The 26,589-nt window shown below is 48.9% G+C and overlaps 1 protein-coding gene across 4 annotated transcripts in view; it reads right to left on the bottom strand.

The window, feature by feature from the left end:
• Positions 1 to 324: 324 nt before the first annotated feature.
• CLMN (calmin) overlaps positions 325 to 26,589 on the bottom strand; it is a 110,184-nt gene continuing 83,919 nt past the window's right edge. The window contains exons 4-14 of one of the 4 annotated variants that reach the window (XM_060165580.1): positions 25,805 to 25,888; positions 20,143 to 20,235; positions 18,203 to 18,393; positions 15,773 to 15,966; positions 13,725 to 13,807; positions 7,741 to 9,339; positions 4,631 to 4,827; positions 3,192 to 3,252; positions 2,513 to 2,583; positions 2,005 to 2,101; positions 325 to 524 (exon numbers count right to left, since the gene is read on the bottom strand). In XM_060165580.1, the coding sequence (XP_060021563.1) occupies positions 360 to 524; positions 2,005 to 2,101; positions 2,513 to 2,583; positions 3,192 to 3,252; positions 4,631 to 4,827; positions 7,741 to 9,339; positions 13,725 to 13,807; positions 15,773 to 15,966; positions 18,203 to 18,393; positions 20,143 to 20,235; positions 25,805 to 25,888 (2,835 nt within the window). In that variant the 3' untranslated portion in view covers positions 325 to 359. Of the gene's footprint in view, positions 529 to 1,929; positions 2,102 to 2,512; positions 2,584 to 3,191; positions 3,253 to 4,630; positions 4,828 to 7,740; positions 9,340 to 13,724; positions 13,808 to 15,772; positions 15,967 to 18,202; positions 18,394 to 20,142; positions 20,236 to 25,804; positions 25,889 to 26,589 lie in introns of all 4 variants that reach the window. The other 3 variants (XM_060165604.1, XM_060165596.1, XM_060165589.1) reach the window with 3 other exon arrangements.

The following is a 26,589-nucleotide window of genomic DNA, read 5'->3' as shown; positions in this document are numbered from 1 at the left end:
GGCGAGAAACTCAGGTCCATCCGGGACCTTAAAAACCAGCGCGTGGGGCGAGCTAAGACCCAGTTATGAGGATTAGTAACAAAGCTTAATACCTGTCGGCAAGGCACACAAACAAACCCACCCAAGGATCTGGCCACACACCTGAGTGTTGAGTCCACAGCCAAAGAGAAAAGCGTGCTTAGGACTCACAGGAGAGAAAGGGAACATGAAAAAGGAAAGTGGAGAGAGGGAGTCTAAGTTTCCTCGGAGGTCCTCCACCATCTGCACAAGTGCCCCATCCAGAACAGGCAATAAAAGGAAGTAAGGAGACTGCCCACCCCTGGCCAGGATCCTGTCTTTTTATTATGCAGACGCATGCATCAGAGTCCGTTGAGGTCCAGCTGGGGGAAGACCAGCAGGCAATAAACCAGGAGCCAGAGGAAGAGGATAAAGTACATCACGTCTGGCTGCTGGACGAACTGCATCAGCGAGTCGCTCTCTGGGCTGTGGGTCTCTTGCGTCCTGGCTTCGCCCGAGCTGTTGGCCTTCCTGCAGGAGGGGAGACACACCAAGGCAGTCACAAGTGGGTCCCCAGCCCAGTGGAGCCCCCTCCCTCCCTGTACTCCAGCCTCACTGCCCAACTGGAGACTGAGGGCGTCCCAGTGAGGTGCAGACCCAGGCGGAGGGCTGGGTCCCGGGATGCTTTGAGCTTTTAACCGCACTCAGTTCATCTTCACAGCGCCAAGAGGGAGGAGCTGTTAGCCCCATCCTGCAGACGGGCGTGGAGAGGGGGTGCGAGGGGGGCTTGCTCAAGGCCATACAATGACTTTGTGATACAGCTGGGACCTGGACCAGGTCTACACCCTTCCAGGATGCTCTCCCTTACACCGCAGTGCCCTTAACACAGAGTTAGAAGCTGACGGCTCTTCGTTCTTCCCTAGGAATAGCGGGGACTTCCTAAGGAATCTGAAGAAAGAATCGGAGGTTCCCTCATGACAGATCATTTAAAAACAGCCATCAGCAACAAAAAGACGCACCTCTGTACCACCAAGTTTTTCTTTTTGTTTTTGGAATCTAACCTTGCAAATAATTACCAGGTTTCCAGATTTTGGTCAGATGTATCTTTCTTATTTTAACAGAAGGTAGTGCTAAAGTGACATTTTAGTTTTGCCTGGTGGAGAAAGCCCAGAAGGGGACTGTTGTGGTGGCGACAGGAAAGGGTCAGAAGCCATAATCTGATTGCAGTTGGGCTCGGGGGCCTCTACAGAGGCATTTGTAGAACCTAGAGCGTAAGCTTCTCAGGGTCATTTGGGGCTTCTCAGGGTCATCAGGGTGATGGAGATGATGAGAAGCGAAAACTACCTCCTCCTCCCTAGACCATCTCCTGATACAACGAAAGGCCATGCCAAGAGGGGATTAAACCTTTGCCCTGGTCTGGAAACTGAGCGATTCCCACGCAGATAACAGACAACGGACAGAATTTCTTTCTCCTTCTTAAAACTGTTTTTAGAGAAATTTTAAACTGCATATTTTTATTGCAAGGGTAATAAATGCTCAAAAGCATGGAAAACACGACTGCACTTCTCAACCTTGCGGGTTCAATTTTCAAAGACTCTATCTCATAAAAGCTAAAAGTACTATTTTCCTATCAGGATGTCAAACCTGGTGGAAAACGTGAATTAATATTTCCATTTTACGGCAGGGGAGGGAAACAAATCTTGCCTCTTTTTTTAGTAGCCAGACAGGTGGACTTGTACAGATTACACTCCTGGGTGTTGGGCAATTTTCAGACAAGGTCTTTCCATTCCAATGATCTAAGTCCTTCCGAGCCAATTCAAATCCGTGGCAAATATTTTTTAAAAAATCAATTAAATTAAGTGATTCAATAACTTTAACAGAGATAGGGGCATCTCAGAGTTGTCAGAGTTTTAGATTTCTCTGCCTGCCTACGTTCTCAACGGGCGGTGTTCCAGCAATTCGACACTCTTAGTCTAGGTCATTTAGTTCTCCAACAGTAAGAAATACTTTCATAGACATCCTGGCATGTGTGCATTCCCTCTTCATGTCTGTTCTGATGTCATAAAACTGTAACATCAGCTCAGTGAGCTTCTGAGTATTGTACCTGCAGTGGCGACACGGAATTAACACGGTTGTCAGGGGCTACAGCGTTTAGAACACACACGGTATCCCGTCCCTACTCTTCTGCCTGGCTCTGCCTCAGAGGGCCAGCTTATACCACCGTGTCATCTAAATACAGCCACAGGCTCATGACCCAGACCTGTCTTTAAACCGAGTCATTTTCTGAACCATGCCCTGCCCATCAACATGAATTCATATCTACCTTCCCCTCCCACACATACTCAATTTCCATTCATTTTTTCCGGAACGGGTATTTTCTTGCATGAGCCCAGACTATTAATACTGTTATCCAACACAGCCTTGTTGGAGAATAGTCACCCCCAGAAGGTAGGCTGCAAAATTAAAGAAAAAATATCCTTTTAAGCCCCACCAAGCTTGGACGACTGCCACCTACCTGGTTAACATTTGGTTTCTTCTGTCATCCTGATCTGCTGCGTTCCTCAACTGAACATGGCTAAAATGATCCTACAGTGAAATTCATAAACAAAACCCCGCAACCCAGTTAGTAAAGATGAAATCTCTGAAACAGAAAATGAAATGATTTTAAACATACAGAGTCGAGCATGCCATGATTTTCTCAATCTTGCGAACATCTAGTTCCAAAGTAAAGTGACTATACAGTATTCTACGTCATTCCCACGGGCGGATGGAAGGCTCCCCTCCCCCATAACAACCTGAATCAGGGCAAGCTGTGGATCCCAGGGCTTTGGGTCCCAACACATCCACAGCTCAGTGGTTGCGAAGACAAAGCGAACCCTCTGCTTATGTGGCACCTCTGTCTCTGAACGTGATCTTTCTGGACGTGTGTGCAGGGGTGGGGTCTTGGATGCGTTTGTTATGACAAAGATGCCTTTGGGCTTTAAAACCGTCACTTTATTTACATCCCCTATTGCCCAAACTGGACATCTGATTGCACTATGCCTACTGACAAGGTTTCAATTTGCTTGTCTTCTATCCCAAAGCGTAGCTGTCGCAAGTCAGTAATTTCAAAGCTCTGGGCTGGGGAGGAGGAAGGATGGAAAGGAACTGATTAGCAGGGGCCGGATGAAAGAAGAAGAAATTCACATACTAACCGGTTCCAAAGACCTATTAGCATGCCGTCGAACGTAAATGCTGGAGTCACTGTGACTTGTCCTGCAAAATAAACACACGTTTTGAATTGGCGTCACCAAGAACTTCTTGCTGCCCCCATCCTGAGGCCGCCACATGTGGATTCAGGCAAGCTCTGATTTCTGACCTAGTGATGGAAATGAGACATGGTATCCAGGAGACCCACTCGGGGTGGAGTGTGTTTACAAACAGCAGGATGAGGTGAAAGGGACACACTGAGCCCTCGTCAACAAGAGAAGAAAAAAAAAGAAAACAGTGAGAAAGAATTTCAAATAGAAAGCAGACCACATATTCTTAAAAATCATAGGATTTGGGGGGCAGGAAAGGGTCTCTTTTTCTAAGTGTCCCGAAGTCTTGGGACTCACCAGACGTCCTCTGCAAGCTAAAGTCAGACCTGGGCTGAGACCTGGGACCCGGACTCCCTTTGCAGTGCTTCCTGCTGTGCACAGTGCTGCTGACTGCCTAGCTCTTGGGTGGACCACCTCTTTTCCTTTCATACACGAGGAGGCTAATTTTCTGACTATATCTTTGAGGCTGATGTGTTTTTCTGATCTTCCAATAAAGCTGGCTCACTCGGGGCTAAGGCGAAAAGATACCCAGCCAGAGGCCTGGGCTGTCATCCTGGCTCCTGGTTGATGAACTGGCAACTTTGGTCAAATATTTACATCTCTGATCAGTTTTCCTTATCTGTGAAATGGATCATCATTCCCACCCTACCTACTTCATGGAGCTGTTGGGGATACTAACCTACTGCAGGTCAAAGTGGCCCTGTCTTATTGCTCCACAGGAGAAAGAGGTGTTGCATGGGGATGGGCCTGATACAGAGACAGTCATGTTAGTTTCCTCAAGTTTCCACCCTTACTGCCTTGGACCCAAACTCGTGGGTGTAGCGGTCATATTAAAGTCCAGCTTCCATGCGACAGTGATAAATGGTCCCCTCCACGCATATCCAGTGCCTCCCTTCTGATCCTGTAAGATGCTTATAAACGGCTAAGTTCGGTCTCTACCTAGACTGACCGGAGGTTATCAGGGGCCAGAGACGGCCGGCAGAGTCTCCAAGGCTATTACTTTTCATACCCCACCCCTACCTACGGCTCAGCCACCTCTCTGCTCACTGCCAGTTTCCACCCAAAGCTACATGGAGCGAGGAGAGAAGGCAAAGTTCAGGTCCTTCTGGTTTTGCCGATTACGGGCAGGTCTGATATTGGTTGGGGGCGGGATGGGGGGGGGAGGTCAGTGGGGGAGCCCAGGTGTGAAGAATGAGGACTTTGCCTGAATCTGTTTCCCTTGTTGTCCAGCCCCACCCCTGCGTCCCCCATCCAATCAGAAACCAGAAATGGGATGAGTTCAGAGAGTAGCTTCCCAGCTCAGGCTCTGGGGTGAGAAGTTGTTAATAAAATACCTGGAAAGGACTTTGTGGTCACAGGTGTCTTCTTCCAGGTCATCTGAGGAGCAAACAGTTCCGGGTGCTATAAATATTGAACTTTCTACGTGGTCCACATGTTTTCTTTTTTCCTTTTTTTTAGTGCTGATCGGTTCTTCCATTACCTTTTCTTCTAATGGGTTTGCTAAGTTTTCCGAGTCTGGAAACTCCTGGCACTGAAGGATATGACAACCAAACACAAATCAGAATTTTACGCTGAGATGTTGAGTGCATGACACCACCTGGCAGCGCCCTGCTCCACCTTGACTCCGAGGCCCAGCTAGGGCGCCCCTTCCAATCCTGCCTCTTCCATGGGTTCCTTCCAGAACAGCCCACCACGGAGGAGAAGCCCACCCGAACTGCTGCTCCCCGGGCAGAGTTCCAAATGCTCCAGACTGATGGATCGAAAACAGCATGGGTTTTACAGTCAGGAAGACCTGGTTTCCAATCCTGGCTAAGTCAGCTATCTGACCTTGAGCAACTGACTATCTCTCTGATCCTTGGTCTCCCTGTCTGGCAAATGGGTATAATGATTATCAGCCTCTTCCCACTATACCACAGTGCTTCCTATAAAGGATGTCCCTCACAGTGGACAATGGTTGGACCCTTCACACAACCATCATCCACTTAAACAGAGGAACAAATCCTAGAGGCCAGGTGGGCCAAGGGTGTGAAGGCGGCTCCTGTGTTTGGAGAGATGAATCTTCACGATGCTTTTGGCCGAAGGTGTATGGTAGTGCCACCTTTGTAGCATTTATATGATAAGGAATCTTTGACCTCCACCCGCCCCCCCGCCAGGCACTCTGAAACCCACCGGCGATGCTCCCACTGAAATCGAGAAGCGTGAGAATTGCTGGCAGCACCTCTCAAGAATTCTCACAGGGGCTGGAAAAACCTGCTCAACTGGTGTCCCAATAAGAGGATCAGAGTGGCCGGCCAGTGCAGCCCAGGAGAACAAAGCTCCCTGCAGACATGAAAACCGCGCTCAGCGATCTGAAAGGCCAGCTGCTCCTCCGTTATCAATGAGCAAATGCTACCTTTTCTGAAAGGTGAAGTGAGGAGAGAACTGACTTTCTTAAAGACTGGAAGTAGAACTTGCCATTTTCTAGTCCATTTAGAAGATAGTTTTCGCTTTTCTTTTTAAGGAAGGGCCAGGTATCGGAGAAATTCTCCACCCCCCGTCATCCTCTCTGTCAGGAGGCAAGTCATCCTGGGCTGCACCCCTTCCCCTCCCCCGCCCCTGCTCACTCACAGGGGTCAAGGCTGGGGCTACACTCGGGAGCCAACGGCAAGGTGCGCTTGGGAGCCGTGGGCACCTGCGCGTCGGATGCCTCATCTGCGTGCCCACAGGCCACACTCCATCACTGGGGGAGGGGAACTCAGGCGCTCATTGGCCATTCTAAGTCACCCAGAGGGGCAGAAAGGCAACTCAGGCTCTCCCCAATCCCAGTCCCCTTTCTTTTGTTCTAAAAGAGCTTTTTGGCCTGTAATAATCCAGAGAATCACCCCAGTTGCTGTTGTCATCCCCCAACCTGGGGACCCCGAGACCTGATGTCACTGAGGGGCATTTCTCAACCCGCCGGATCTTCTGGTCTCCCACAGGACAAGCCTGCTCTGACAGACAGCAGACAGAGGGCTAGGGGCAGGGGACAGGACTAGGTTCCTTGCCCCTGAGCAGAAGAGGAAGGTGGCAGGCAGGTCTCTCGCACCCATGGAGCCACCCAGCCCTCTTCTCCAGCCGAAGATGGACAGAGAATGGGTGCTCGGCACCAAAGGATAGGTCCGGCCACACGTGGCTTCTGGACTGTTCGTGCCAGAGAACTCTGAGGCCCCCCGGTACTCGGGCAGCTACTCCCCACTGCCCGGAGCGGGCAGACCCATAAATGATGCTACCACTTCTGGCCCATCTAAATCCTAAATGCCTTTTAAGGCTACTCAGATTCCCCTTCTCCTGCAGCCTCGCCAGGGCAAGGCTTTCTCACTCCTCCGAGCACCTTTGGGCCTCCGCTGGGTCCTGTCCTGACTTTCCAGCACCTCAGGGTTTAATTTACCTGCCCTCACCGGATACCCCAAACTGTCATGCAATGCACCTTGTTTCCTGTCAGGCTGACCTCTGGAGCCCAGAGATTAATACACAAATGCTCACTCTCTCCCAGGAGAGAAAATCACAACCCACGAAAGCTGCAGCAGTCCACCAGAGAACCATCGAGAATGTTATCACTATAAATGGAAGCGTGACTGCTCTGCCTGGAGAGGAGCTGGGCAGGCTCCCGGGAGGGGATGCTGTTGGCATTGGGCTTTGAAGATGAGAAAGTGCTCGCCAAGCCAAGTGTGGGGAAGGGCGTCCGGATGGGGGGACCAGCTCCAGCAAAGCCCAGAGGCAGGCTGGGAGGCAGGGAGGAGGTGGGCTTGTCCGGAGGGGAGGGCGGGGAGGGGGACCCAGAGGGACATGCAGTCAGGGCTCCCCACACTCTCTCACTGATCACTCTGGGGGGGGGCCCCTCTGAAGCTGCTGGGCCAGAGGACGTGGAGACACGAGGTGGCAGAGGAGCACGTGCCCAGCTGCCCCGGCTCAGAAGTGCGCGTCCGCCTTGCCCTGTTTACACAACCCACTTCTAACCATAGAAGCCAAACAATAGTGCTCAACAAGCAAAAGGCCTTTAAAAATCCAGGCTGGAATCCAGGGTGAGGTCTGGCTTGGTTTTCTCAGGCTGCCGCGGGGTTGGGGGTAAAGTTCACTAAGTGCATGCTAGGTAGAGCCGCGACTGCTACTTAAAATGATTTCTGCTACTACTAAGCTGGACCCTCAAGCACCGCAAGCATGGCCTCATCTGACCTCCTGGGCAGCCTGCGGGCAGGGCCCAGACTAGGGGAGGCCAGCGAGACACCCAGGGTGCAAAACTGACAACAAGTGTTCCTCTCCGGTGCTAACCCTGACCTTGCCCGAGCCTGAGTGAGCGTCTCCTTAAATTCTGGACCTGGGATGCCTGTGAGGGAAACTGCCTTTCTCTGTTCTATGGAGGAAGAAGCCGAGCTTAGGAGAAGCACAGAACTCCCCACTCAGCGTTCCCGCCCCCACAGTCAAGTACCTGGTGGCCCTGCATGGGGACACTCTCTGCATCCTCACTTGGCTGGTGGTCCTCCTGCGGGGACGGGGGGCTGGGTTCCGAGGCTGGTCCGGCATCCTCCGCGACGCTGGCCTGGGGGTGGCCCTTGCCCCGCCCGGCGAAGCTGCAGCTGCTCTGGGAGGCCTCGGCCTCCCCGGCCCCCGCGTCCGGCAGATACCCCTCTGGCTCTTCGAGGTCCACTTCTTCGTTTCTCAAATCCTCCACGCCTTCTGCGTAAGCCTCCAAAACCGCAGCCAGGGGGACCTCGTAATGCGGGTAGTAGAAAAGGTCGTGGGGGATGATGGAGATCCTGGAGGGCGGTGGAGACGGCTCGAAATCCAGGCCCTCGTCGCTGGGGCTGCGGAGGGTCTCCAAGCTGCGGCTGCTGTTGGCTGGACTGGAAGGCAACTCTCCCCCAAGGCCCCGTGGGCCCTCGGCTTCCCCTTCCTCCTCACCCCGACGGCGCCGGGGGGACTTGTGCTTGGCCTTTTCATACACTTCTGGCTTTTTATCCACCGGTGCCTCCAAAGAAGAGCCTCGGTCTTCTGGTCCAGGGTCCTCGTGAGGTTCCTGCTGGTTGGGCTTCACGGGGGGCTCATCCAAATCTGTCTTCCTGTGGGCAGATTTACCTCTCCTTTTACGCAACTTCTCAGCACGGTCCTCGGACACCTCCTCCTCGGCAGGCTTTTTCTCATGAGGCGAAGGAACCTCGTGGAAAGCCTGGCTGGTGGAGGGAAAACCTACGAGGTTGCTGTTAAATTTCGAGGCTTTTAATGGTATGCCTTCGAAAGGGTCTTCCTTATCCATAGCTTCGACAGTCAGCACCTTAACCTCGATCTCCATGGAATCGGCCACAACGGTATCCTCTCCCAGGGATGACGGGGAACGGCCCTCTTCCCCTGGGCCAGCTGCCCTCTCCGACGCCCCATTCCAGGAGGGAGAGGTCTGGGAAGTCGGAGGATGACTGACCTTATCGTCCACTGAAGACACGTCGCTGGGGGCCTCACTGGAGGCTGCTTCCAGGACCTCCGGGGCCTCCTGTTTCGGTGTTTCCTCGGCAACCTCAGCCGCCCAGACCTGTCCGTCCTGCTTGGACAACTCCTTGGTCTCTCTTGGGCTTCCTTTGAAGCGAAGGTCTGGACTGTGGAAAGGGTCCCTACTGCAGGAGGCCTCCTTGTAGGTGTCAGCCTCAAAGTGCACAGTTTTCTTGATTGGCAGAGAGGTGGACCTCTGGCTGTCCTTTCTGGATGATAAGATGGAAGATTCTAGAGCCAGCTCGCCGGTGCTGTTGATCTTCCCGGGGACCCCGTGGAGAACCTGGTCAACGATCTCGTGCGTGAACTCAGAGCAGCTGTCTGCCAGCTCCCGGCTGGCAACGCAGGGCTCCTTCAAGCCCTCAGGCTTGTCACAGACGAAGACTTTGGAGGGTGGCGGGTGGCTCGTTTCGTGGTTGACGGTGTAGGCACGCTCCCCGTTCTCAGTCAGAAGGAAGACGGTGCTCTCTTGTTCAGAAGGGGTCTCTCTGATGCGGACGAAGGTGGATTCAATAGGGGCTTCTTTGTCGGAATCCGCAAAATCCTCCTGCCAAGAAATACAGGGCAACGTGAAATCAGCAGAGCGTCTAAGTGTCACGCGGCGACCCCTCTCAAAACACAAACACCAAAGTGGAAAAAGCACTTCAGAAGGAAGGGAAGTGTTCTGATGCAGATGTAGACTGGCAAATGACTACTGTTCCTGCTGAAATGTGAGAACACCAAAGTTTAAAAGAATGTGTTTTTTTTTAAAGCTATGGCTGCAAAGACGTATCAATGAACTGAACTCTGGAGAAGGATGAGCCCTTCCTAAGTGAGCAGAGATTGTCCATGAGTTCATACCTGTGGGCCACTGCCTGGTCTGGGTATGGACAGGAGAGCGAACTCATCCGAGATGAGGAAAGGTCAGCTAAATATTTATTGATTGTGTGGGCTGGCATGAGAGATTGAATCTAGAAGGGGCCCAAACACAAAACTAGTTCTCTTCATATACTAATTCTCCCACACAGAGACTTCTGCTAAATAAGATGCAGCTGAATTATTCACAATAGCCAAGACATGGAAGCAACCTAAGTGTCCACCAACAGAGGAATGGATAAAGAAGATGTGGTGTATACACACACACACACACACACACACACACACACAAAATGGAATATTACTCAGCCATAAAACAGAATGAAATAACGCCATTGACAACAACATGCATGGACACAGAGATTATCGTACTAAGTGAAGTAAGGCAGATAGACAAAGACAAATATCGTATGATATCATTTATACATGGAATCTAAAATATGATACAAATGAGCTTATTTACAAAACAGAAACAGACCCCCAGACATAGAAAACAAACATGGTTACCAAAGGGGAAAGGCAAGGGAGGGATACATTAGGAGTTTGAGGTAAATATATACACACTACTATATATAAAATAGATAACCAACAAGGCCTTATTGTATAGCACAAGGAAGTATATTCAATATCTTGTAATAATCCATAATGGCAAAGAATATGAAAAAGAATATATGTACGTAACTGGATCACTCTGCTGTACGCCAGAAACTAACATAACATTGCAAATCAACTACACTTCAGTTAGAAACAAAAAGATGCAGCAGCTGAGAGCAGGGCTGAAAAGCAGACAGCAATCTTGGTGGTACTGCAGAGCCTAGCTCCCAATGCAGTGGTAGGGAGGGTGGACTGACCTCATTACACAATTACTTGAAACTGGAGGGCTGAAATTAAATAAAACTTCAACAGAGCCTTTATCAGCTCCTGAGAAGGTCAAAATGATCAGCTCCTCATTATAGGTCCTTGTTTGGGAAAGGGCTATATTCTCTGGGGGAAAAATGTCATCTACCTCAACTGTACTGCTCCTTTATACACCAGATTTGGCATAAAATAAAAAAATTTAAGTCACAAATAAGCAAGAGAAGAGACCCATAATCAGGAGAAACAACAGTCATTAGAAGTAGACCCAAAGATAACTGGGGGTTAGAACTAGTAAATAAAAAGTCTAAAATAACTGCTTAACCTATACTACAAGAAATACAAAGGTTTTTCTTCAGGCTGAAGGAAAGGATCACAGATGAAAGCCTGGAGCTGAAGGGGGGAATGAAAAGTACCTGAGATAGTAAATGTATGGCCAATATAAAAGACTATTTAAAAGTTTTCTTAAAAAGTCTCCTGTTTAAAGCACAAATAATAACAAAGCATTGAGGATTAAAACATATGCAGAAGAAAGTCAGTGGCAATAACAGCACAAAGGAATGGAGAAGAGGTGAGTGGAATGACATAGTTGCATATATAAAATATATAAATATGCATTTTATTTCATGTTGTATTATAGTAATCCAAAGCAGACTGAGTTATGTTCAAGATGAATATTATAACCCCTAGTTTGAAAACTACTAAAAAGATAAAACAAGGAGATGTTGTTTTAAAGCCAACAGAGGAGATAAAACGGAAACCAAAAAAGTAACTGAATAATCAGAAAAAAAGTTAGAAAGGAAGGACAAAGGAACATAGAACAGATAGGACCAAAAAAAAACAACAATCAAGATGGTAGATTACGTGAAGTAAATGGTAAAAAAATACACTAATAAAATGACACACTAATTCTTATCAGAATGGATAAAAAACAAGACCCAACTCTATACTATTTACAAGGGACGTGCTTTAAACATAAGCATACTCTGAAAGGAGAAAGATGGGAAAAGTTGTTATCACACAAACACTAATCATAAGAAAGTTGGTATGGCTATATTCCTGTCAGACCAAGGACACTCCAAGACAAAATAAAATAAAAATAAAATGATGATGTCGTCAGGAAGAGACAACAGTCCTAAATGTGTATACATGTGTGGCAGGGCTTCCACATACATAAAGCAAAAGCTGACAGAAGAAAGAAGCACAACAAATCCACAATCATAAGTCAGAGATTTTTAACTTTTCTCCCTCACACTCATTGATAGGAAAAGCAAAAGAAAAGAGTCAGTATGTCCATAGGATATTAGAACAGCATATTAACCAACTCAACCTAATTGATATTTAAAGACTGCCAACACTTTCACTGCACAAGACACATTCTTTGCAAATGCATATGGTATGTTTACCCAAATAAGCCATATGTCGGGCCATAAAGCCAGGCACAGTGACTGGTATGCGGTCAGGGCTTAATGAATGTTTACTGAAATGTACTAAACTCAGCTGAATTGTTAAGCTTAAAAAAAACAGCGGTTTGATGGGAGTCTAGATTAGCTGGGATGGCTCATCTTATTCCCCTGGGGATGTAAATGGACTGTTCTGTGGTGATGCACTGTGTTCCATGAGTCAAGATGACCTATCCCAGGTATCATATCTTGTTGAACCTCTCTTGCCCCAGCCCTAGTCTCTGACCCCAGCACTGGGGAGATCCAAGTGTCAGATCTGCCAAATCCCGGCCGTGACCTTGACTCACATAAATATCATAAATTTTAGTTAATTTTAAACTCTGCCTACAGCTTAAGAGCTCAGGGCTAATAAAAGCCCTGGTACCTAGTATTTCAGAATTCAGTAATGGCCTATGAAGATTAAATTGCAAAATAATATCACCACCATTTTCTGGGCATCAACTGCTGTGCCACGCACAGGAGTAAGTACTTTACGTATCTATTTATTCTTCACGTAACTCTGAAACGTGGGTCATCTTTCCATTTTACAGATGGCATCTCATACGGACATGTATCAGAGAGGTTACGAAAGCGGCTCAAGGTCACACAGCTTCAAGTGGAAGAACTGACATTCTAGCCCTGGAATGCCTGCTTCTAAAGTACCCTGGAAAGTGATCTGTGGGCCAGAAACAGACGGGAAACACACACATAGGTAGGGACTGGAATGAGAGCCACATCCTGGGGAAGACCCAGTCTGGCTCTTCTGAGCTATGCAAAATGGGGTCTCGGTTTCGGCATATGTTGTAAGGAATCTAAAAGCCTGAACTTTGCAACCACAGAGAACTGGGATCAAACCCCAGCTCTGCACTTGGTAGCTGGGCAACCCTGGAGAGCTCTTTAAGCCTCTTAGAGTATCTGTTTTCTCTTCTACAAAGTGAAAATAATGATACCAAGTCAAGTGGAATCGCAGAGGTGGCAGTCAGCCCAGAGACACAAGGGATGGTTACCTGACAAGCCTCCGGCTAAAAGAGCGGCCCATTCTCCCTGCAAGTATTAGCTCTTTATGCTTTTTTCTTTTTTGTCCAGTACGTCTAACTACCTGAAATGATGACATGTTTGCGGACTTGTCAACTGTTTCCTCTATTAGAACAAAGCTACAAAAGGTCAGGGACCTCATCCATCGTGCTTATTGCTAAGTTCCCCTGAGCCAGCAGTAGGTGTTCAGCAGATTTCCAATACATTCAATAAAGGACTGTTGTTATCCTTGTGATCATTGTTATTATCATCTTGGGCTTATGCACGGGTTGGCTGGAGGTTCAACAGAGCCATGACAACTTCTAAAAGGTCTGATTCTGCTCCAAACACTCTGTCAGCAAGTCTACTCAGATTCTGAAAATAAAAAGGCATGCTTTTGAATGGTCATTGTCTATGAGAATTTCTCACATTCTGATAAAATCTGGTAGACTGCTAAAAGTTTCCATCTGGCATCTAGAAAATCAAGTGGCTGATTCATATTACAAGTGGGCATCTCTTCTAACCTTAATAAAGTTTGGGATGGGAAGAGGTTCGTAAGAGGTGTGCCTAGCTTCCCACTCTGCTTTTAAATGTCATACACGTTATCTATGATTTTGCAATGAGTAAGCGGCAAAGCGCGTGAGATGGAGTTTTGATCCTTACAGCCGTCACACAGAACAACACAGCCCGAGCCCCGAGCTCCATGGGATGGCCAGCTGATGGAAGTGTATGGTTTCCGAATTATAGGTAAGGAAAACAGACATACGGCTTCCAACTCCGGGAAATGTTCTAGAAACTGAGCCACGTAAGTCACGATGGACTGCTCATCTGGCGTGTCAACCATGATGTCTGTTAAGAGAGACACAGGAGTTAGAAGGAGACGCAAAACACGGTTTTTATTTTATTGATTTAAATCATTTTTAATTAAAAAATTGTTTTCCAGTTTTATTGAGGTATAATTGACAAATGAAAATTGTATATATTTAAGGTGTACAGCATGATGGTTTGACATACATATACATTGTGAAATAATTCCCACAAGCAAGTTAATTCACACATCCATCACCTCACAGAGTTACCAATTTTGTTTTTTGGGTTTTTTTGGTGTGCTGAGAAACCTTAAGATCTAGCCTCTTAGCAAACTTCTAGTACACAATACAGTACTATTAGCTATAGGCACCATACTGTATGTTAGACTCCCCAGAACTTATTCATCTTATAACTGAAAGTTTGTACATTTCCCTACTTTTCCCACCCCACCCCCAACCCCAGCCCCTAGTAACCACCCTTATACTCTCTGGTTCTATGAGTTTGGCTTTTTCACATTCTACGTATAAGTGAGATCATGTAGTATTTGTCTTTCTGTGCCTGGCTTACTTCACTCAGTATAATGTCCTCCAGGTTCATTTGTGCTGTGGTAAATGGCAAGAGTTCTTTCTTTTTCATGGCTGAATAATATTCCATTGTACATACACACAGCATTTACTTTATCTCTTCATCCACTGATGGACGCGTCGGTTGTTACCATGCTTTGCCTATTGTGAATAATGCTGCAGTGAACACTGGTGTGCAGATATTTCTCCGAGATTGCAATTTCATTTCCTTTGTTTTTGTTTTGTTTGTTTTGGGGGTTTTGGGGGGGCTTTTGTTTGTTTTGGGGGGTTTTGGTCATGCAGTGTGCCTTGTGGGATCTTAGTTCCCTGACCAGGGATCAAACTCAGGCCCACAGCAGTGAAAGCACTGAGTCTTAACCACTAGACTGCCAGGGAATTCCTGAGGTGGTTGGTTTATTTTTGTTGTTTTTTTAAATTTCATTTCCTTTGGATATATATTCAGTAGAGGGTTTGCTGGATCACATGATTGTCTATTTTTAATTTTTTGAGGAACCTCCATACAGTTTTCCATAAGAGCTGCACCAATTTACATTCCCACCAACAAGAACACGTGGTTTTTACATGGGATCTTGGGATGCTTGATGGCGAAGGATCCCACAGACCAGGGAGGTATTTTCTCTTTATTGTACACTTCAGGAAGTCTAGGCCCAGAGAAGGGGAATGATTTGAGGGAAGCCTCACACGTGGCTGATGAGCAGAGAAGGTGGAATGAAGACTCCAGCTCTCCTTGCACCCAAGATTCTGTTGTTCCCTACTGTCTTAGTCCCCCCCTGCCAGCAGCCAGCTCACTGCCTGCCCCATCAGCGAGTCTGTTGAGCTGGGACCCTCACTCACTGCCAGAGGGAGTCCTAAGTTAGCCTAATCCACATGGAAGGCGATGTGACAGAGATAACCAAGTGCCCTAACAAGGTGTGTACTTTCTAGCTGTGTCATACATTCCGCTGTTGGGACCTGGTCCTGGAGGAAATAATCTGAGATGCACACTGAGCTTTAACCAATAAGATGTTCATTGCAGCGCTATATATAAACATGACTATTCTGAAACAACCTCGATGTCCACCAGTAGTAAAGAGCTAAGTAAATTTTGGTGCACCCACTGAATGGACCATTATGCGGCCAATAAAAATATGTAATGAGGACCTCCTATCAGCATACTTATGTCACAATTATAACATTAGGTTTAAAAAAAGTAGGATACAAAACCATACATACAATGAATGATCCCAATTAGGTAAAAAAATTGTAATTAGATGTAAGGAAAAATACTGGGAAAATGATCTCAGTGGCAGGAACACAGGAGATGTAAAACTGACTTCATTAGATATTTCTGTATTCTCCAGGTTGGACAGCAGGTGTTACATATGTAAAAATATATATATATATATTACAAAGAAAGAGAAAGAGAGAGAACCACATCTACCTTCTGGCTCCAGGAGCCTGGGGATGTGAAGGGCGTCGTGAGCGATGCTGAAAGCCTTCTCTAGATTTTCCCGCATGGAGTCTTCTAGCGCCTGCTTCATGTCGACCAGGCTGGGGTCGATGGCCTTGATCACTGCCAGGAAAGCCAGCCCGCTTCTCCAGCTGCCTGCAAAGTCCTGCACCGCCACGCCATACCTGAGGAAAAGGAGCCGCCTCAGTGCAGGTCAGTAAGCAGCCTCGGGGATGCCTCGCGGGCCTCCGAGCGGGGCTGGGAGCTGCCGACCTGGGGAGGCCAAGATGCCCCAAGCCCTGAGGATGGGGATAGCTGCACTGAACCACTGGTATTTCCATTTCCAGACAAACAGGATAGGAAGGTGTCCATCACACGAGGAGACAGAATAGAACCTTGTGTTTCCCAATTCCCAGATATATACATATTTATACACACATATATATAAAGGAGTCATTTTATACACTGTTCCTTTTATCAGTGATGTTCAAAATGCAGCAAACATAGATGTGTTGTGTAAAAAAGTGGAGCCAGAAAGACACAAGTTCACACTCCGGCTGCCCCGCTGTGCTTCCAGTGCTGTGGCCTGGAGTCACACACCTTCTAAGCCTCAAACTCATTTATAAAACAGGGCAGCTGTCATGGGCAAGTATTAGGTTGGATCCCCCCAAAATGGCCACGTCACGTGGACAATCTAACGTGCAATGCAGATGGCACGTGAAAGCCACTCACTAAGGGACAGCTAACGTCATGATTAATATAAATAAAATCAGAACATTAAAAGTGACAAAGATAGATAACCCTGCCAGGCACTCATTTCCTTTGGACTCCATCCCTTGAGACCATATCCGCCCCCGTCAGTCTCTCAACTGTGATCCCTGAACTCGCTTTAAAAAGAAATCCTGGGGCTTCCCTGGTGGCGCAGTGGTTGAGAGTCCGCCTGCCAATGCAGGGGACATGGGATCGTGCCCCGGCCCGGGAAGATCCCACATGCCGCGGAGCGGCTGGGCCCGTGAGCCATGGCTGCTGAGCCTGCGCAACGAGAGAGGCCAAAACAGTGAGAGGCCCGCGTACCGCAAAAAAAAAAAAAAAAAAAATGCTGTTATTTAGAAATCATTTGAGATTCATAAGAAGTTGCAACAGCAGTACAAAGGGCCCCTGTAGACCCTTCACCCAGCTTCTTTCAACGGCAGCATCCTACGTTACCGGCGTGTGTTATCAGAACCGGGACACCGACGTGGGTACAGGGCTATTAAGACCACAGACCGAATTAGGATTTCACTGGCTTCAGTGTCGCGGGGACGGTGTAAGCGCCATGACACTTTGTCACAAGCACCCATTCCTGTGACCGGTGCCGCAATGGCGGTACAGATGTTCTACTCCCTGCAAAGGCCCTTCCTCTCTGTTACAGCCACCCTAACTCCTGGCAATGAGCTCACTTGATTTATTTTAAAATAAATTTTAAAATAAGTAAAATAAATTTATTTGAAAATACCATTTACTGGTTGCTCACATTAATCAACTCTATCACGCTTAACCCCTTAATCAAAACCCCAAAGACCCAACTTCTCTCTCATCTTTTATTTCCATACACTGGGGAGCCAGGATCTGCTGCTGAGCACTTACTAAGTGCTGGTACTCTGCAAGGTGCTTTCACAGGGTTTATTTCATTTAACCCCAACTCTCCCATAAGGGGGTGAGTGGTAAGTCACCATCTACAGATGCAGCTTAGAAAGATAAGAGATTCACCAGGCTCTCCCCAGTCTGGAAGGGGTTAAACAGAAGGCCAGGAACTTGGTTCCAGTTCACCTGTCTCAGTTTTGGAAGGGCCAGACCTGACTCTGATAGGCTGCAGCCTTTATTGTTACTCGTTTTTTTTTTTTTTTTTTTTTTTTTTGCGGTACGCGGGCCTCTCACCGCTGCGGCCTCTCCCGCTGCGGAGCACAGGCTCCAGACGCGCAGGCCCAGCAGCCATGGCCCACGGGCCCAGCCGCTCCGCGGCATGCGGGATCCTCCCGGACCGGGGCACGAACCCGCGTCCCCCGCACCGGCAGGCAGACTCTCAACCACTGCGCCACCAGGGAAGCCCTGTTACTCGTTTTTAAGTAGGTCCAGACTCTGAAAGATACCCAGAGGCTTAATAATAAATGTCCATGTTATTAGGATCCAAGGGCCATCCCCACATTGGGATTTAATGTGTTGAAGGCCCCTGGGATTTCTATTCTATCATCAGCTTTCTGCAAACCAAACACGGGGTGAGTACCGTTTTGTGTGCAGAAACAGAAACTGACAGGATGCCTTTTCTGAGAGTCTACGTGAAGCGCCGGGCACATAACTGAGTACACGGTGATGCCCTTCTTCTTAGCCCTCCTCCCCCTGCCTGGCAGAGCACGGGGCTGGGGCACAGGGCGTGTGGCTTACTTCCTTGTTTTCCTCTGCACCCATGTCAACAGTGTCCTGATGGCCCTCCTCTGGTCTTTCACCGATATCACCGCACTCCTCTCTGCAGTGGGCGTGGGTGGGAAGGAGGAGTCTGAGTCTGTGCCCCCCGAGCCGGGTGACAGGCTGGAAGATGGAGAATTTCTGCTGAGGTTGCCGGTGAGTTCTTTAATCTGGAAGGAAAACGGCGTTTCAGACCCCGGAGGCAGACCCAGCACGGTCCCTCGTGGATCCCGGCTGGAGGGACCAGCTTGCGCAGAACTGGTTCTCCAGATCGGGAGAAACCCCTTCCTGAGGGTCGTGTGTCAGGGGGTCAGGGGTCAGGGGTCAGTACTCATGATGGCCTGGCTGTTTCTTGTGGCTTGTGGTGCGTGCAGTGATGCTTTGCAGGGAAAATCATCTCTTCCTGGAGTCTCTTTAGCTCTGGCCAGAGGCTGCACATGAGGTCTTCCTGACCTGACTCCACCTACCCCTACCCCGTCCTTTCATGGCCATCGCTCCCAGAGTGCATCATGCTGTTTCAAGCCCCACCGCCTATGCTCACCCAGGTCCTGCTGCCTGGATGTCCCTCCCTTCCAACACTGAACTCCTGGCTACTCAAAATGTGCTCTTACCATGGGGTGCCTGTGAGAAATGCAGAACCCCAGGCCCCGCCCCAGACCTACGAAATCAGACTCTGCATTTCAATACCACCCCCACACCAGGTGACTGGTATGCACAATAAAGTCTGAGAGGCACTTGTCTAGCGAACTCCTCATCCTTTAAAACCCTGCTCTGTTGTCACTTTATCCAGGAAGTTTTCCCCTCCCCCCTTCCCCCTCTGAGATAGTTGCCCCAGCTTGGAGCAACACTCTGCTCGTATACTGATCATGGCCTGCACCACAGAATTCTATAATATGGGACTGACCTGTCTGAGATACCAGAAAGTCATGAGAGCAAGAGTTTGTATGCTCAGAGCCTGGCACATGGGAGAAGCTCACTAGACATTTACCAAATAAATGAATGACGATCCAGAGTGGAGTTAAGGACTTTTTACACATTTCAGGACGTTTCCAGTCTATCAGGGAGTTGAAGAACAAACATCAGTAACTGAAGCCTGTATGTGACACTGTACAGTTGACGAAGGGCTTTCCACATAGCATCTCTTGATGCCCACCACATATTTGGACCACTGCTACCATTTCACAGATGTGGAAACTGAGGCTCAGAGGGAGCCTTTGGTTTTATAAGTTCAGGGCTATTGTCTCCAAGCCTTGTTTGAGCTCATTCTTCTCTGAAATGTAAGCATAAGCCTCTGTGCAGATCACTTTTACGCTTGGGAGACCCATTAAGCAATGAGCCATTACCTTCTATTTCAAAAGAGGGGGATTTTAGAAGATAAAACATCAACTCACTCCCTCCTACTCAGGGAAAAGAACTTGAGCACAATTTGAAATATCCCCTTCATACGCCAGCCACAGACCCTGTCCTTGCTCTATAAAATCTGCATTTCCAGATAGAGGCTGAGGGTGCTAAGGATAGAAAAACAAGGTCTTTCCTGTCACACACACCTCTTCCTAGAGCTATCTTTGTACAGGCTCTTTAACCGTCTCTGATGAACACAAGTCATTTTAGGAAAGTAACTCTACCAAGTTCAATTTTTGGTTGGAAGTATCCCCCAGCTGTTGTGACACTTCAGAACAAAATTACTTTTCGAAGTAAATATGTAACTCTTCAAGTACCAAGAGGAGAACAGAGCTCACATCACTTTTAGAATCATAGGAATTCAAAACCTTTAGCAACCAGGTTCTTCTAGTTCTTTCCCAGGAAACAGAAAAGTCAAAATCTGTTAGAAACGAAATCTCACTGTCTCCCTCCATCCAGCTCCACTCTTGTGTTGCTGGAGATCATTACCGTGTGTTATAGGAAAGAAATGATTTTACCTGGAAGAAGAGGATGATGTTCCAAATCAGCCCAAGAACCAAAGAGGGGTTGCCATCTGCTATTTCTGCCGCGTCGATGCTGACCAGTTTCACCTGGAGAGAAGCAATTTATAAGCTTAACAAGAGTGTCCAAACAGGATGCAACATGTTATTTTCTGATGCTGTCGTCGTGGGCCCGTTTCTCTTTCTCACCTGTGCTGTTCGGTGCTGCCCCAGGCCACCTCTCGGGGACCCCAACATGCAAAAGTGTACGTACGTGTGTCATAAACACGTGCACAGTACTTCGCATGCACAGACACTATTCTAAGCTCCTTTTAAGTATTCATCCTCACAACAACCCCACATCACAGATTCTTCTAGTATCTCTATATTTCCGGTAAAGAAATTCCAGAGCAGTCAATGTAACGTGCCCAGGACACACAGCTAGTAAGAAAGTCATCCTTTTCCAAGAACAGATGGTAAATGCCCAAGGGCGGTCTGTGTACTACACTAACACCACCAAACCTCCAGATTTAACACGTCTTTGGACAAACACAGAGCACTGACATCAGCGATCAAGGAACACGGACAGCTAAGACAATTATCCGTTACTAATTAGAAATAGTGTGTGGGGATAAGGCTGCTACCCAGCGTTTCTGCATCTTTCTGCAACAACCCGCAACAAAATACCCTACTGACTGGTTCAGATGGGCATATTGGAGAAACCCTTAAGAGATTACGTTATTTATTTAACTATGTTCTGACCACAGGATGATTGCCCTTGGTGAATGCCAGAGGCACTGGTTTTCAAAGTGTGGTCCCTGGACCAGCAGCATGTTGTCACCTGGGAACTCCTTAGAAACGCAAATTCTCCCGCAGACCAACTGAATCAGAAACCCTGGGAGGGGCCACAATCTGCATTTTAAATATTTTATTCTATTTGATCTGATTCGATCCAGCCTAGTGACTCCATCATTCTTTTTTTTTTTTTTTTTGCGGTACTCGGGCCTCTCACTGTTGTGGCCTCTCCCGTTGCAGAGCCCAGGCTCTGGACGTGCAGGCTCAGCGGCCATGGCTCACGGGCCCAGCCGCTCCGCGGCATGTGGGATCTTCCCGGACCGGGGCACGAACCCGTGTCCCCTGCATCGGCAGGCGGACTCTCAACCACTGCGCCACCAGGGAAGCCCCACAATCTGCATTTTAACCAGAGCTCCAGGTGATTCTGCTACACGCTTGGGTTTGAGGACCCCTGCCCTGAGTCATCATTCTACTCTGCAAACAAAACCTGAGTATGTAGATCAGGGGTCTGCAAACTTCTGTAAAGAGCCAGAGAGCAAATATTGAAGACTGCAGGCCACAACCGTCTGTGTCACATTTTCCGCCTCTTCATTCTTTACCACCCTTTGCAAATTAAACTCCGTTCTTCAGGGGGAGGAGAGGAGAAATCAAGTAAATCAAGGTAAACTTTTCCTTTTCTTTTTTTGGCTGCGTTAGGTCTCTGCTGCTGCCCGCAGGCTTTCTCTAGTTGCAGCGAGTGGGGCTACCCTTCGTTGCCACACACAGGCTTCTCTCGTTGCGGACCATGGGCTTTAGGCGCACGGGCTTCAGTAGTTGCGAAGCAAGGGCCCAGTAGTTGTGGCTCGCGGGCTCTAGAGCAGAGGCTCAGCAGTCATGGCGGACGGGCTTCGTTGCTCCATGGCACGTGGGATCTTCCTGGACCAGGGCTCGAACCCACGTCCCCTGCATTGGCAGGAGAATTCTTAACCACTGCGCTACCAGGGAAGTCCCAAGGTAAACTTTCAAATCCAAATCTGATTCATAAAATTCTGCTTGGGAGACTCGGGAAAGAAAGCACAAAGAGAGCGTCTCACACAAATACTTCTTTCTCTCTTTCCTTCGGGGCTTTAAAAAAAGATGGGTCTCTGTCCCTACCAGTTCATCAGGGGTTTCTGACCACACCCGTCAGTAGGGCCTGGGCTTTCCTAATCACAGGTGAGAATCCTGAGTCCCTGGCTCAGGTGTGTTTTGCAGGTTGATGCCCAGAGAATCATCCAGGGAGCACAAGCTCATCACTGGCGGGTTAGAGGCTGAAGGAAGTGGTCAATATTGTGAACAACAGAGCCAATCGAATTCAGGCCCAACAGTCCGTCCATATTCATCACGGCCACATGTCCCATGGGATGAACCACCTGTGGTCTGTGGCTGATCGCGTGCCCTGGACGTCTGCTCTGGCAGCTCGCTCCGCTTCTGTGGCTCACTGATCACATCCCAGCACGGGGGAGTCACATCAAAGCACTTAGTCAATCCTGGCCTTCACCATCCCCTGGAGGAAGCCCAGCATGGCCTCTGAGCTGAGGTTCATGGAAAGTGTCCCAAAGTGAGAACTCACGGAGCTGCCTTGTAGGGATGTGGGGATAGGATGGCGCACCCTCTCGGGACAGGAAGGGAAGGGGGGGCAGGGAGTAGACGTCACCTTTGGAGAATAAAGCACTCTCCTGGCCACAGGGACTGGGGAGCCTGGCTGAGGGAAGGCGGGGATTATGGATATGCCCGAAGACCTTGCCGCGGGTGCCCAGCCACTGCTTGGTTCTCCCTGGCAAACAGACGACGTAGCAGCCGGACATCAGTCAGAAGCTTCAGGGACAATGTCCTCCTCCCCCTCTTCCCGCTAACTTGGTTGTTTTCGCCACACTGACAATAAGTGGACCAACTGGCTTCTGGGAATATTCCTCCTCCCCCTCTGGCTGGCACATCCATCGTGGGGCAGTGATAATGGGCATCACGGTAATGCCCTCCCCGGGGAGAGCTGACTTCTGCCCAGTGGTTCTCATGGGTTAGTCATACTGTACCCATTGCACAGATGAGGAAGTTGAGGCTCAGAGAGGTTGAATGACCTGCCGGAGGTCACAGAGCTGGTCCTGTGGGGCAGCGGGTCTCTGACACAGGAGTGAACACCATGCTCTGAGCCTCACAGTTTCAGGGGAGAGAGGGAGGGACAGAGGCTGGCCACACTAACAGCACCTGAATCCTGGGGCAAATGGGACCTGACTGCTGCCCCTCCAGCACCCACTTGGCATTGATCACCCAGTTCTGGGCACTTTTTTGGCTCAGGAGAGCCACTGGGCCCGTCCTCCCTCGAGCTGGGACAGTGGGACAGGAAGGGGCCAACAAGGGCCCAGATTCTGGCAATGGGAAAGAGACTGCAACCAAAATGCCTGTTTCCACCTGCCTCACCTACCGGTGCTCTCCTCCCCATGGGGCCATTCACCTGCCGGCCACGGGAGCCAACGGGGCAAAGAGCTGACATAACACAACCACATTTGGCGTATTTCCAGATTTTTAAATAAAAAATAAAGGAGAAGGGAGCTTTACTATTCTTTCTTTTGTACCATAAGGCAGCTACTGCAGTTGGGGAAACATTTAAGGACGGATTACAGAAAGCCAGGCCTGCCACCCCTGAGCATGGGCTAGTCCTACCTGCAACGCCCCCCAGCAGGCTCCCAGGCTGTTTGTTTTTTCGCTTCTGCAGGATCACTGCTCCTCCCTGGGCCCCTGCAGTGACGAGCAGCCTGCTGTCCACGTGAGGCCTCCTCTGCGAGGCTCTAAGCTCCTTGAAGCAGAGATGTGCTCCTAATGCAGCTTTATGTCCCCAAGGCTGAGCACAGCCCTGGGCCCACACAAGACACTTTGTAAACACAGGGGGAGAGCTCTGCCTACAGTACAGACCCATCAACACATGGCAGCTGGCAGAGCAGGAAATTACTTAGGGGTTCACAAGCTGGAAGGAAGAACAGTGAGTATCCCGGGCAGTGGTCCCAAGGCCCCACGTTATCATAAAAACAACGCTCTTCGGAATTCAGGGGTCGACACTGCCCAGGAGGGCCACGCCTAACGCTCCCTTCCAGGAGCAGACAGTGGAGCTATGGAGCTGGGGAGAGGTAGCAAGAGCCACAGCTAACGAACGCAGCCGTCACCCTGTGCCCTGTGCCCGCACTTGGCTAAACCGCACCTGGACGGGCACATTCCATCCTCAACAACTCTCTGAAGTAGGTTTGCCTCTCATCACCTCTGTGTAACAGATGTGGAAATGGAGGCTCAAGGCGTCTACATCATTTCCCAGGAGTGGAAGCCGTGGCAGCGGTGCCCTGAACGTGCCGTCAGCACCGAGGCGGATGGCGAAACTGACTCTGCAGAGAGGCCAGCGTTTTCACGAAACGGGACGTGCTTTTTTAAAAGCAGCTTTATTGAGAGATACAATTCGCATCCCATCCAATTCACCCATTTAAAATATACAATTCCATGGTTTTTGGCATCACCATAATTTTAGAGCATTTTCATCACCTCAGAAAGAAATCCTATACCCTTTAACTGTCACTTGTCTAATCCCCCAACCTCTCTCAACCCTGAGCAACCACCCATCTCTTTTCTGACTCGAGCGATTTCCCTGCTGGACGTTTCATAGGAATCGATTCATAGAAGAAGTGGTCCTTTTTGTCTGGCATCTTTCATAATGTTTTCAAGGTTCAACCACACTGTAGCTTGTATCAGCACTTCATGCTTTTTCATGGCAGAATAATATTCCATCGCATGGATAGACCACATTTTGTTCATCCCTTTGTCCACGGATGGGCATCTGGGTTGCTCCCACCTTTTGGCTATTATGAATGATGCTGCCATGACCAGAGCTGTGCTTTTTGGCCGTCACCACCTGAACTCCCTCCTAGGTCTGGGGCTTTCCCCACAGTATGGGAGGCAGAGTACACCTCCCTCTTCAAAAGCCAAAGGTGCTTTTCCCTGCCCTTGGCAGCCAGGACATGGGTGGGGATCCAGGCTTATCAGCCCAGGCCTCAGAATCTGAATGAGTGACACCGAGAGTTCCTTCCAGGGGCTGTGCTGGAGGCAGGGGGACAGTGCAGTAAAAACCCCTCAGCTTGCCCGACACATCGGCATGTACAGTAGACCATCATCACGAAGGGCAATTTGTTTGGGGTTCCTGGTGGTAAACAACAGGATCTGATCTGGGCTGATGTAAGCAGAAAAGGGATGCCCAGGGGTCACAGAATGACTCGGAAGACGGGGGAATCAGGGCTGGGATGAAACCCAGGGCTGCTGAGTGCCGGCACCACTGCACGGCCCCTCCCCCTCCCAATGCAGGGACCCACGTGGTCATTAATTGGTGAAACTTAACGAAAGGGGAACTTTGCAAATTTCATCCCTGTAGGGCCATTCCTTCCCAGTTTCCAAGGACAGGAAGCAAGAGTTCAAAACACAGAAAAGGCTAATTTAAGTCGAGAAAGTTATATCAAAGGGGACAGAATTATGTAATTTTCCCCAGGCTCATTTGGCCCCCTTTTCCTCCTTGCTTCTCCCATATTCTGAGTTCTAAGAAAAAGTTTTTACACGCTGCCATGCTCTTATCCCCCAAAATGAAAACGAAAATGTCAACTAAATTCTGAACATTTGAGAGCCTGACGGAGATGGAGGGGCCGGCAGGGAGTCAGGGACTGTATCTCCGGCTGATGGATTAGCTGCGGGAGTTCTGTTACATTTCAACTTAGTTTCATTCGACCATCTCAGCAGGGTCCCCTTTGCCCGCGTCTCTTGTGACCAGCATTAAACTTCAAATTATGTCCTTTTGGTCACAGGGAAGTCTGTGTTAACAAGATGTGTTTCAGATACTTACATTGCTATCTTCCAAAAACTTAAGCGCTTTCGCTATGTTGTTCAACCGAAAAATACGATGGGATGAGGACTTGTATTCGTGCAGCTGTAACACAAACCAGAACAGAACAGTTACGCCAAGACAGCCACTCAGTCCCCAGCGGTGCCGTCGGATGTGCTTGTCTTTTTCTTTACCTTTTTCACATTAGTCTCAAGAGAAGGTTGGGGCTCATAGCAGAGCCCACACGGACCACATCCAAATCCAGGCATGGGGCCCCAGGATGCACAACAGTACCCTCAGGGGCCCCCGACGGTCACCGTATTTATGGTTCTTGGGACCAAACTCACTCGAGTTGAAGGAGGGGAATCCAGGGGTTAAACAAGGGACAGATTTGTCAAGTGTTTCTCCCTGACCCAGCTCCTGGCTTTTGATACTCCTCCCTCCTCCAGAGACTGTCGGTGACATGTTCTCACTGCACTGATGCTTTTCGTCAGGGCAGAAAGCGTCAGCCGGGAGTGTCACCCACAGCTGCTAAATCATCCGGTAAGCCCTCCCTGGCGGCCGCAGATGTTTCTGTTTTCTGGCCAAGAGCTTTGTGGACATTTATCCCAGGTCAGAGAGAGAGACAGACAGACAGACAGACGGAGACAGAAACACAGAGAGACAGAGAACAGAGAAAGAGACAGACACAGAGAGACACAGAGAAGCATAGAGAGACTGAGAGAGAGAGGAGAGAGAGAGAGAGAGAGGAGAGAGAGAGAGAAAGGACAGAGAGAGAGAGGAGAGAAAGGGGGAGGGAGAGAAAG

Source organism: Lagenorhynchus albirostris, chromosome 1, assembly GCF_949774975.1.
Source record: "Lagenorhynchus albirostris chromosome 1, mLagAlb1.1, whole genome shotgun sequence".
Classification (NCBI taxonomy): Eukaryota; Metazoa; Chordata; class Mammalia; order Artiodactyla; family Delphinidae; genus Lagenorhynchus; species Lagenorhynchus albirostris.
Note: the sequence above shows the minus strand (reverse complement) of the source record. Positions and strands in the feature narration are given on the sequence as shown.